Here is an 11,861-nt window from a genome sequence, read left to right as displayed (position 1 = left end):
TCCAAGCAGTGGAATGTGGTGAAACGGTTAAAAATTATGTCCCAATACATGTGTGAATCTAACCGGAATGGAGGTGTTGTTTAGTCCCGTGTGAATCTTCTTATCTGTATGTAACCAGAATGGAATGTGTTTTTTAGCCTTGCTCTGCTGTTCACATGAATGTTTATATCTGGAAAAGAGTATATCAGCTGGAAAAGTCTCCAGTTCGGTGAGTCTGCTCCGGGGTTATGTTTAACCGCCGAGCGTGGGTTGTTGGCAACCGCTCTACGAGAACTGACGGCTCCCAGTTCCGGTAACATGTAGAGTGAGTATAAGCCAGACCCGGGAGTCTGCTCCGGGGTTATGTTTAACCGCCGAGCGTGGGTTGTTGGCAACCGCTCTATGAGAACTGACGGCTCCCAGTTCCGGTAACATGTAGAGTGAGTATAAGCCAGACCCGCTGTACCTGGTTGTGGCGACGCTGCGGGGAATAAAAAGCTGAAGCATATTCTAGCAGACTCGCCTCTTGGTCGTTTGTTCTGTGTCAGACTACTCTCCTACGAACCTGACCTTGAGAATTTTTTAAAACACCGACCAAGCCTGGACATTATGGGCAATGTAGCATGGCCAATCCACCTAACCTGCATATTGTTGGACTGTGGGAGGAAAGCAGAGCGCCAGGAAGAAAGACACAAGGAGACCATTCAAACTGCACACGTATGCCAAGGGTGGAATTGAACCCAGGTTCCTGGCACTGTGAGGTAGCACTGCTAGCCACTGTGCCGCCCATGCTGCAAGATGCTCCACATAATATTGAGAGTGGTGGACCATGAGCTTTGATGTAGGGTGGATGCAGTGGCAGAGTTCAAGTGAGTGTGTGGTATCACAATGCAGCGCCTACCCTTGCAGTGTGTAGATCATTATCCTCCTCTTGCAGCGTTGATGTGCATTCCACCACATTGGTGACACGGCACTGACCCTGGGTGACTACATCGGACCAGGCTGGCAGAGTTTGATATTTCAGTGTGCCATTCATGGTGTGGATACAGGGCAGGTACCAGCACCCGTGAACATCTCACCGCTGCTGAGTCCAAGATGGCATGAGAGTGGTGCCATGGAGGTGTGGTGCTCACTTAACGAGAACAGCGTACACTTGTGTGGGAAAAAAGTCTCCCATGCAAATCCCCAAAACGAATGCAGTTACTTTTTGGGAAAATTCAGCCCAGAGTTTTTTTTCCTGTTAGGCACAGGTGTTCAAGGATGTGCAGTGTGGGTTTTGAATAAATGCACCACAATAAAGTTACACAGCAATATTTGATTCAAGTCACGCACTCTGCCCCTGTTAGCAATCTGTCAGGAATGAATTCCCTTTTCCTTTTTGTTATTCTTGGAGTTACCAAGTCCGAGGTAGGAGAAATGACCTTTGTTCCTCAGGCCTGCATGCATTGCATGATGGGATTTCCAGGATGGCCTATAGCTGTCATAGCCCAGCATTAGGAATGTGGCTTTGCAAAGGAAGTCTGGAAAAAGCTGCAGTGGTGTTTGTTGAGGTTCACCCCAAGCAGCTCCGTGATACAGGACTCTGTGCTCTGGGACACACCCTGAGGCAAACATTGACTGTGCCTGGAGGACCATCCATTCAGTGGAAGAAGCTCTTTGTTCTCTTCAAAACGTGTTGGGCTCCTACAGCATGGAGTTGACCTTGACTGAATGTTGGCAGATTCCAAGGTCCACGACTATGTGCTGAGGAATGCAGTAAAGCTTAGGGCAGCTGCAGACAATACACGCGGGGTAAGACCACGGTCTGAGGTCTTCCTGAAGAAGGTCAATGGGGATTTGTTCATTATTGGACCCTCCTTGTGCCTCAATATGTGCAAATATAATCGTGTATGTGTAAAAGATGCCTTTGGCTTGTTGGGATAGTGTCAAATTCAAATGACGTGATACTGCACAGAGCCAAACTGTATTTGTGACAATGTATATATACAAAGAGTTTTTTTATGAATAAAGTATATTTTTGAAATTAAAATAGAAGTGCTGGTTTTACAAAGGAGTGTGGAGAGTTGAACACTGTCCCTGGAGCCCTGCTCTCTGCACCTATGTGGCTGCCTTAACAAGCTGGGGCCTAAGTTGCTCTCCAGTTGTGTTGCTCGGTGCCACCCCTCTCTATATAAGGCCTTCAGCCCAGGATCTCCCCACACACATTCTCCCTGTGTCTGGGCAGGTTTTGTCTGGGTGCTCTGGTTTCCTCCCACAGTCCAAAGATGTGCAGGTTAGGTGAATTGGCCATGCTCAATTGCCTGTAGTGTTCTGGGATGTGTAGATTAGGTGCACTAGTCAAGGGAAATGTAAAGTAACAGGATAGGGGAATGGGTCTGTGCGGGATTGTCTTCGGAGGGCTGGAGTGGACTTCTTCCATGCTGTAGGGATTCTATGATAAAACATTCCCAAAGATATTCTGTCAATTCAATCATTTTGTAACATCACAGCCTTTTTATAGAAATGGTCATTCTTAGAGAGTCTCTATTTGCAGAAATGCAATTGTATTTAGTGTACTGGTTGGCTTGCTGTAGTTTTTTTGGATTAGATTTCCAACAGTGTGGAAACAGGCCCTTCGGCCCAACTAGTCCACACCGACCCTCCGAAGATTAACCCACCCAGGCTCATTTCCCTCTGACTAGTTCACCTAACACTATGGGCAATTTAGCATGGCCGATTCACCTGACCTGCACATCTTTGGACTGTGGGAGGAAACTGGAGCACCCGGAGGAAACCCACGCAGACACGGGGAGAATGAGCAAACTCCACACAGACAGTCCAAGGCTGGAATCGAACCTGGGACCCTGGTACTGTGAGGCAGCAGTCCCAAATTTGTAAAATTTCAAAAATATTCTTTATTGATAAAGAACACCTTCATAGAAATATATATATATATACATTGTCACTGAAGCAGTTTGATTCTGTACAGTAGCATATGAAGAAACAACCAAACTTTAGAGTTTGACTCTAACCAACGAACAAACCAAAGGCTTTTCTTAGCCTGCTGTGGTTACAAGACCTCTAGCTCTCCTGTAAGTGCCTTTGTGGTGCGGTGAAACGCACATCTGTGCTTTTCATCATCTCCTTACTTAAACCTTTTCTCTAATAATGAAACATCTGTTCCATTTGGGAAACAATTCAGTTGCTAAATATTAAACAGGTTCCTGAAACTGATAACATTGTAATGTTCCGGCTCACCTGCACTTTAACTATTCATCACGACAAGCTGTCATATAGAATAAGCCAATCAATAACCAAACACAAGCAGCCACATGTGTGGCATAATCTAATGCAAAGTAGTCTGATGCACTCCACCCAATGAGCAAATAATCAAATAAAGATTGCTGTTCCTGCTTTCTGTTGAGTCATTCCATTTTGTGGCATGAAGCATGGGTTTCGACTGGCAGAGTCACTGGGTCCTTTTCAACACTTTTCTCATTTTAGTCTCTGCCTTGGAAGAGCAATTAGGACCTGAACCCATTAATCCGAATAATAAGGATGTCCAGAGCGCCTTAGATTTTGCCGTGGAATCGTTCAACAGATTCTCGACGGATGATCATCTCTTCAAAGTCACTCGGGTGGTGTCAGCACAAGTGAAGGTAATTAAACAGGGATTCTGAATACTTTAACAGTTAGCTGAAATTGGGTTGCAATGGGGACCGGGCAGATGACGAAGGTAATACCTCTGACTCTATCAGTCCTGGAAAAGGTCGTACAGACACCACTTTGACTCCATTACGTCTACAAAGTTCATGTGGCTCTCACCCCATCTGCAGGTGGGAAATGAACCTTATTTTGCTCCCCCTCCCCCACTACACCGTCTCAGAAAACCTGGGTGCGCTCCTGTTGGGCAAAGAGAATCTTGTAATTAAGGAATTCAAAATGTTTGCAGTGCTTTCTTTTGCATCTTTCATATGTGGCCCCATCTCTGTTTTCAAATCCCTTCGATACCTTGCCCCTCCTTATCTCTACACAATCCTCTCCACAGCTCCATAATCCTCCAAGATATCTGTGCTATTTCTGAATTCCTGATGTTAATTCTCTGCTCCCTTTGTGCCTCCAGCTGCCAAGGCCTTAAGCTCTGAAACTTGCGCCCTGAAATTCTGTAGCTTTCCACACACGCTGGTTTTGGTTTTAAAAATGTTCATCAAAACCTTTGCCTTTGTTGAGGATTTTGAACATCTTGCCTGATCTCTCCTTGGGGTTCAGTGTCATATTTTGTTTGATCAATCTGAAGCACATTGGAACATTTTAATGTCCTAAAGAGCAGTAAATATAAATTGTCATTGCCAACCAAATTGGTTGGGAAAATGGTGGCTCACACACAGAGTTCGAAATATCTGGTTGCCATGACACTCCACGGCCTATGATGTCATGACATCCTTGAGACCTTATGATGCAAGGTGGTTCTAATCCCAGTGACACTGGCAAATGACAGCACCCACTGGCAGAAATCCTCCAGGATATTGAGCTTAAACTTCGTGGATGTCGAGAAGGTGGGCAATTCGGGAGGCTAAGGTGTCTGGGTCCCAGAGCAGTGATGACGGAGGATACCCAGAGTGTAGGTGAGTGAGGGGGAACGTCAGCAGGTCCCAGCCAGGGCTTGGACAGTGGGAGCCATGGGATATCCTTTTGAAGAGATAATTGTTCACCCTTTTTCCCAACCCAAACTGGAAGTGCCATGTCAACACAATTTAAATCATCTGCTTACATGGAACATCACTGAACACGCCTTCAAGCTTTTGAAGATGTGGTACCAGTGCCCCAGCTGGTTGCTTGGAGATTTGCAGAACCTTTGTGTAAGGGTCTCCTGCATAGTGGTGGTCCCCAGCACTTTCCTTGACAGAATCTTCCAGAGAAGAGTGGGCCTTAAAGAGGGGAGATCAGTGCAATAGGGGAAGGCAATGGTGTAGTGGTAATATCACTGGATTAGCAATCCTTTCGGGACATTGTTCAAATCCCTCAATGGCAAATGGTGAAATGTAAAGTTAAGGTGACTACAGTGGTTAGTGCTGCTGCCTCACAATGCCAGGGTCCTGGGTTTAATTTCAGCCTTGGGTGACTGTGTGAGCTTCCATTGGGTGCTCCATTTCCCTCCCACATTCCAAAGATGTGCAGGTTAGGTGGATTGGCCATGCTACATTGCCCAAAGTGTCCAGGGATGTGCAACCTAGATGGATTAGCCACACAGGGCTACAGGGATAGGGTAGGGGGTGGGTCTGAGTGGGAGACTCTCAGGAGGGTCAGTGCAGACTTGATTGGACAAATAGCCTCTCTCTGCAGTGTAAGGATTCTGTGAATGCATTGGAGGAGGAGGAGGGAGATGCAGAGAAATGTCCAAGCTGAGGAACGAGGAGACTAGAATCAGCTCCGGATCAGGTTCTTATTACAATGGTGTGCATCCCACATCTGATCCAAGCATCTCTCACCTGAGCACACTCACTGCGGACTTCACTTTGTCCTGATTGTGGGAATGTGTCTGTGGAACACAAGAGCCTGAATTGTTCCATTCTTACCAGCAGTGTATGGGACCCATCTCTCCAGCAGTCTCCGTGACCCCAGCTTCCCTTCACATTTGTCCTTTTTCCAGTTGATGAATGGAAGCTCACACGCTGACAAACAATTCAAATGTTATCAATAAATCAGAAACTGCACAGTCACCCATGAAACTAAGTGAAACGTCTGATGTGGTGGCCCTCACTCTTAGCCACATCCACATGATGCCATCCCCTCACAAACTCAGATAATGTGGAGGTAGCCTGCTTGCACTTGAGGCTGAGATGCTTGTGGCAGTCATCAGTTATTGAACTCTGCAAATAAAGGTGACAGAGTGCACTGCCCACCTTCTGACTGTGTGTTAATGCCTGGGCTCTGCACAACTATTTCCTGGCACATGATCCAGGCTGAGGCTAACTTCATGTTGAGCCAGTCTTCACAAGCAGCCTGTCAGTTCAGTCTTCCTGTTCCCATATGTGTGTGAACAGGATCAGAATTGAGCGTGAGCACACTTACAGTGACTGGGTATTACTACTTTGCCAACTTTCAATATATCCCTCACCTGATTTACAGCTATAATTTAGTATTGCAGGACATGGAGGGTAGTAGACATGGTTCACAGACTGCAACCGAGTGATTTTCACAAAATGAATGTGGTTTATGCTTGTATTTTGCTAGGATATCGGTGGACTGTTGTACTTTCTGGAAGCTGACCTGGGAAGGACACAGTGCAAAAAAGGAACAAACAAAGCATTAATATCTTGCTTTGTTGTCAATACTCCAGGAAACTCTGAGGTAAGAGAAACTCTCTGTGTGGAGGAAGTGGACCATTACATCTTCTTGAGGATTTGGTGATTGGGGGTAACATGGGCTGAGCATCAGACCTAGATGAGAAATCGAAGCAGGAAAGAATTTCCCTGTGTAATGAAGCTCCAGATTTCCTCTCATGCTATATACATAAGAAAACATGGGAAAATGGGTAGCAAAGAGAAATGCATATACATAAATAAATACAAGTAAAAGCACAGTACTGTGGATGCTGGAAATTTGGAATATGAACAGAAAGTGCAGGAGAAACACAGCTGGTCTGTCAGCATCTGTGGAGAGAAAGAGAGAGGCAGGAGGCAGGCGGCAGGCCTGTCTGTCTGTTACACAAAGTACCTTCACTACAACTGCAAAATGACTGCAAATATCATGGCTGGATGGTCCAGCTTGTCTGCTCCACTGCATTAACACCTAGCTGCCCTGTGCAAATAGTTTCAGAAGAAACGGCATTACATCAAGTGGAAGCTAGATTTGGAGCGGTAAAGTATTCCGAATCAATTCATCACAAACATAGGGAGAGGCCAGGAAATTTGTGTTCCAGCGTAACTCCCTGCAAAGCGCTCATTCTTACAGGGTTTTGGGTAGGTAGGGAGATGTGTTGCCCATCGCTCCACTCTGCATTACAAATGTCAATTTCAAACCAACTAACTCACAACAAAACCAATAATATAATATAATGTGCTAAGGATGATGAAGGACATGGGAGTTCTGTCCCTCGGTGGAATTCTACTCTCAAGTAGCTCCTGCAGTGTCAGAGCTGAATTGTAGATGCTGCTGGGACTGCAAGAGCAGGTACAGGGAAACTTAAGTGTGAAAGCAGCAAGAGACAGGGGAGCCTGGAGAGAGGGGCACGCAATGGGTTTTGGATGCCAAATGAGAAGGCATGAAGAGGAGGTTATAAACTTTGGGGCTTACCATGATTGAAACAGAGTGCCTCCGATATGATGTACCCATCTTCCTGCTTTTTAACCTAATGTTTTTAAAAAAACCGATTTCATACTCTGTCTTGTCTGTCCATCCCAGTGGCCTAATGGCATAAATGCTATAATATTCTGACCAGTTGGTTTGGTAGAGCAGGAGAAACTCCGACTCATTCCCAGGCTAAATAAAAAAAATAATTTCCATTCTGGAGTAAGAAGTGAAAGACTGACCCACCAACCAGTCTGCTGGTTTTAATAAAATCACTGTTAACCTAATGATGATGGCTTTTCCCTTTCTTTTTCATTTCAGCATCGCTTTTGCCACTTTAAAGTGTTGAATACTTTTTGGCGCAATGAAAAATACCTTCTCAAAAGTAACTGCAACCCTGTTAACAGATAGGAGGTGGACAATGTGTGTTCCTTGTCACACCGGGACTCAACTTCAGAAACCTTACTAATTTCACCAGCAGACCTATAGCGCACCTTCAATTAACGTCTCACATTAAGCTATACATCTATCTATGACTGTTCTTAATTTTGATTTCTTATTTTCAATATCTACACTTGTTATTACTCTGATTCAATTTACGGATATCTCACAGTTTACCATGATGTGTACAGATCACCTGTTTTAGAATATGTTTTAGAGAATAATCTTTAGTTTTTGGGAATTAAAGTTTTAACTGTAGAAAAATATATTATTAACTGTTGAAATAAATCTCTGATGCAAATACTACATGCCTGAATTTATTACACTTGAAGAGTAGTCTGTGTTTATTTTGCAATGCCAGAGTCTATAGTGAAAGAACGTGGAAGAGGCATTATACCTGCCTTTGGTCATATCCTTTGCTTCAACAAAAATGTACCTATGTCAGATTGCAATGGAACCAGGGAACCTGGGGAAAGGATTATAAAGCTTGATAAACATTGTATATTATTCTTGTGTGTGGAATCCAAGAATAGCATGCAGATTTGACTCTCCTCCAGAGGTCATCTACGGAATCCTTTAATTATGATAAGCATTTCAAGTACATTATCCTGTAATCTTCTATCCTCAATGAACCACAATCCAGCCAATGCAAACTGTCCTCATTAAGTAGCCCCTTTAGCTCTGGTATCATTGAGGAAATGCTGCATTGTAATCCTCAAAAACAGATATATTCTCATGAAGAGCAGTGCCCAGGGCTGAACTCCGTTGAAAAGCGCAAGTTAGAAATCGTAGAGTTTTACAGTACATAAGGAGGTAGAGTTTTACAGTACATAAGGAGGTCACGTCTGCACCAGCTTCCCAAGAAAACTACCCAGCTACTTCCACTCTCCAGCCCTCAAACCTTATCCTTTTCAAAACCTTCAATGGAATCTGCCTCCATCACTCTCCCAGGCAATGCATTCTCATCCTAACCACTGTCTGGGTAAAGAGATTTCTCCTCATCTCAGTCCTAGCTCTCTAGCTGACCACTGTGAAGTTACTGACATGCTAATTGGTGGAAACAGAATGACCTTCTTCAGCCTATAAAAATTGTTTGTTTCTGACGGCCAATCCCAGTGATCTGGGAAGATGAAGAAAGCTCCACTTTTCAACTGCAGGACTTCACTCGCGTGTGTAATAAGAAGCCATGTTGAGGACCAAAGATTTGCAACTGCTGGACAGGTGGCAGCAATGACGAATGATTATGAGCTGATCCATAAAATTGAACTGTTCTTCTCTCACTCTTATAAATTTGAAATGGGTAGAAAATGAAAGGAAGGCAACTAGTCAAGATAAGGAATGGATAGCTGGGAATATTCGAAGGTCTCCTCTTCAGACCAGTAGGGAAGGTACTGGGAGTGGAAGTCAGAACAGTTCTGTTATAACAAGGTGGGACACATACATTCAGAATGCCAATGGTTTTTCAGGGGAAATCATGGGATTTAGTGAAACTTGTTAGAAAGTGTTGAATAGAGAAGTTCCTAAAGATTACAGCATTAACTTTGTTGAGACCAGAATTAAACATTATTGAAGAAGGGGAACATAGGTAGATGGCAGCTATAAAGAGCTTTTAGCTGGAAAGAAGATAATGCTTTTTTTTCTTCAAAGGAACTATCAAAGCCAATAATTATATTAAGGGACTATTCTGTAAAAGGATGTAATTTTCACTGCAGAGAGTTCGTTGACCTTAAGAAATAGGAGCAGGAGTAGGCCATCTGACCCTTTGAGTCTGCTCCGCCATTCAATAAGATCATGGCTGATCTTCTTGTGGCCTCAGCTCCACTTACCCGCCCTCTCACCATAACCCTTAATTCCTTTACTGTTCAAAAATCTATCTACCTTTGCCTTAAAAACATTCAACGAGGCAGCCTCAACTGTTTTGCTGGGCAGGGAATTCCATAGATCCACAACCCTTTGGGTGAAGAAGTTTGTCTTCAACTCATCTAAATCTGTTCCCCCATATTCTGAGGCTATGCCCCTTAGTTCTAGTTTCACCTGCCAGTGGAAACAATCTCCCTGCTTCTCTCTTATCTCTTCTCTTCATAATTTTGTATGTTTCTATGTGATCTCCCCACATTCTTATAAATTCCAATTCGTATAGTACTAGTCTACTCAATCTATCCTCATTAGCCAACCCTCTCAACTCTGGAATCAACCTAGTGAACCTCCTCTGCACTCCCTCCAGTGCCAGTACATCCTTTCCCAAGTAAGGAGACCAAAAGTGTACACAGTACTCAAGGTGTGGCCTCACCCTATACAGCTGCAGCATAGCCTCACTATTTTTAAACCACATCCCTCCAGCAATTAAGGACAATATTCTATTTGCCTTCTTAGTTACCTGCTGCATCTGCAAACAAGTTTTTTGTGAAGCCAAAATGTTGGTGAATTGGATAGGTGGAGAATATATCCCAGTTCCATTGCACAAAGTCGAATTGGGGTGCAACTAGTTATTGGGACTGGTGGTAGTCAGGGGACTACCTCAAGCAAGTGTTAGAGTTGTTAAAACTGTATTTAAGAATGAGTATAGTCGATCCTGAGTTAGCGCACACAGCTCACATGGAAACCGAGACTGAAGGGGTTCCAGAGTATTATTGCATTTAAAACAGAGTTCTGATGAGGTAGCTGACCTGTGGATGTAGAATGGATACCTGTTCATCAAATAATGCTACTGCTCAGATATCGTAAGGAGTCATTGTGAGTAGCACATGAAAAGGAATGCGGGAAACGCAGGTTGCAATAAGTAGGTATTCTGTTTGGGCAAGACTTCAGAAGGTGTGCATGCTGTCGGGTAAATCATGCCATACATGTTAAGTGGAATGCGAACCTCAACATGTAATCAAACCAGCATCTTCAATACCCAAACCAGTCTTTGAAGAACCATTCAATCGAGTGTTACTAGATTCGATAGAACCATTATGGATAATGAGACTAGGTCACCAGTATGGCCTTACAATGATGGACATGGTAACCCAATTTCCCGAAACTATTCCTTCAAGGAAAGCCACAGCCAGAATAGTAATAGAAAAGTTCAATTCGTTTTTACTGATATGGTGTAAATTGAGATACAATCTGATCATGGTCTAACTTTGCCAAGAAAACATCATCCTTTTCACTAAAAAAAAATTGAAGTCAACTGCATTTCATCTACAAACATAGGGAGCTTTGGGGAGGTATCATCAGATCCTCAAAATCATGATTAAATCATATTGTCATGAATATCCACTGAATTGGGGCAAATAATTTGTGTTCTTACTATTTGCTACCAGAGATTTCCTGAATGAATCTACAAGGTTTATCGCCTATTTGAATTATCTAAAGCTATTAAGTAGGGCCTGCTTAGAAACAACCTGCTCAGTGATGCCCAGTCTGGGTTCTGCCAGGGCCACTCAGCTCCTGACCTCATTACAGCCTTGGTTCAAACATGGACAAAACCGCTGAATTCCAGAGGCGAGAGTGAGAGTGATAGCCCTTGACATGAAATGTTTAACCAAATGTGGCATCAAGGAGCCTGAACAAAACTGGAATTAATGGGTATCGGTTTCAAACTGGCTAGAGTCATACCTGGCACATGGGAAGTTGTGGCTGTGGTTCTTGGAGGTCAGTCACTTCAGCTCCAGGATACCTTTGCAGAAAAAGTGGTTTTGGGGTTCCTGTTGGTGCTTCAACACTTTGAAGTCTATGTCCGACACAGTAATAAGGAAACACTTATTTACACTGATCATAATCCACTGGCCTTCACTGAAAGTTTAAAACTTGGAATGCAATTGAGATAGAGTCTTTTGTTTCGACCATTCAAAATGAATTGACAATGCTGAGAAAGAAAATATTCTAACATTAGGGTTAGATTCCTTGCCCTGAGTGTAAAATGTTGGGGTACTTTAAAAGTTTGAGAAATGCTAAGATTTAATGATGCGGGGGGAGAAAGGGTGGCCTTATTTTAAGGATGGAGCTATGTAAAGACTACATCTTTCCATTTTTCTGTACTTTTAAATGTGGACTGATATGGAAAAAAAAATGATCCTAAAACCCAAAGATTGTGTAAAGCATGACTGCATTATTAAAATCAAATTACCCAGCATTCTGTGTGCTCAAGCAGTGGGGCAAGTTACTACAGATGAACTGGAGCCAGGGGC

The 11,861-nt window shown here is 43.6% G+C and overlaps 1 protein-coding gene across 1 annotated transcript; it reads left to right on the top strand.

The window, feature by feature from the left end:
• The first annotated feature begins 3,372 nt into the window (after positions 1-3,372).
• On the top strand, positions 3,373-7,992 carry LOC122553241 (cystatin-C-like). The gene is made up of 3 exons (XM_043696826.1): positions 3,373-3,617; positions 6,193-6,309; positions 7,570-7,992. Exons 1-3 carry the CDS (start codon positions 3,408-3,410, stop codon positions 7,657-7,659), a joined length of 417 nt encoding a protein of 138 aa, XP_043552761.1. The 5' UTR covers positions 3,373-3,407; the 3' UTR covers positions 7,660-7,992.
• Positions 7,993-11,861: the final 3,869 nt, after the last annotated feature.

This window comes from Chiloscyllium plagiosum, chromosome 9 (genome assembly GCF_004010195.1).
Source record: "Chiloscyllium plagiosum isolate BGI_BamShark_2017 chromosome 9, ASM401019v2, whole genome shotgun sequence".
Classification (NCBI taxonomy): Eukaryota; Metazoa; Chordata; class Chondrichthyes; order Orectolobiformes; family Hemiscylliidae; genus Chiloscyllium; species Chiloscyllium plagiosum.
This window is presented reverse-complemented; position numbering and strand designations above follow the sequence as displayed.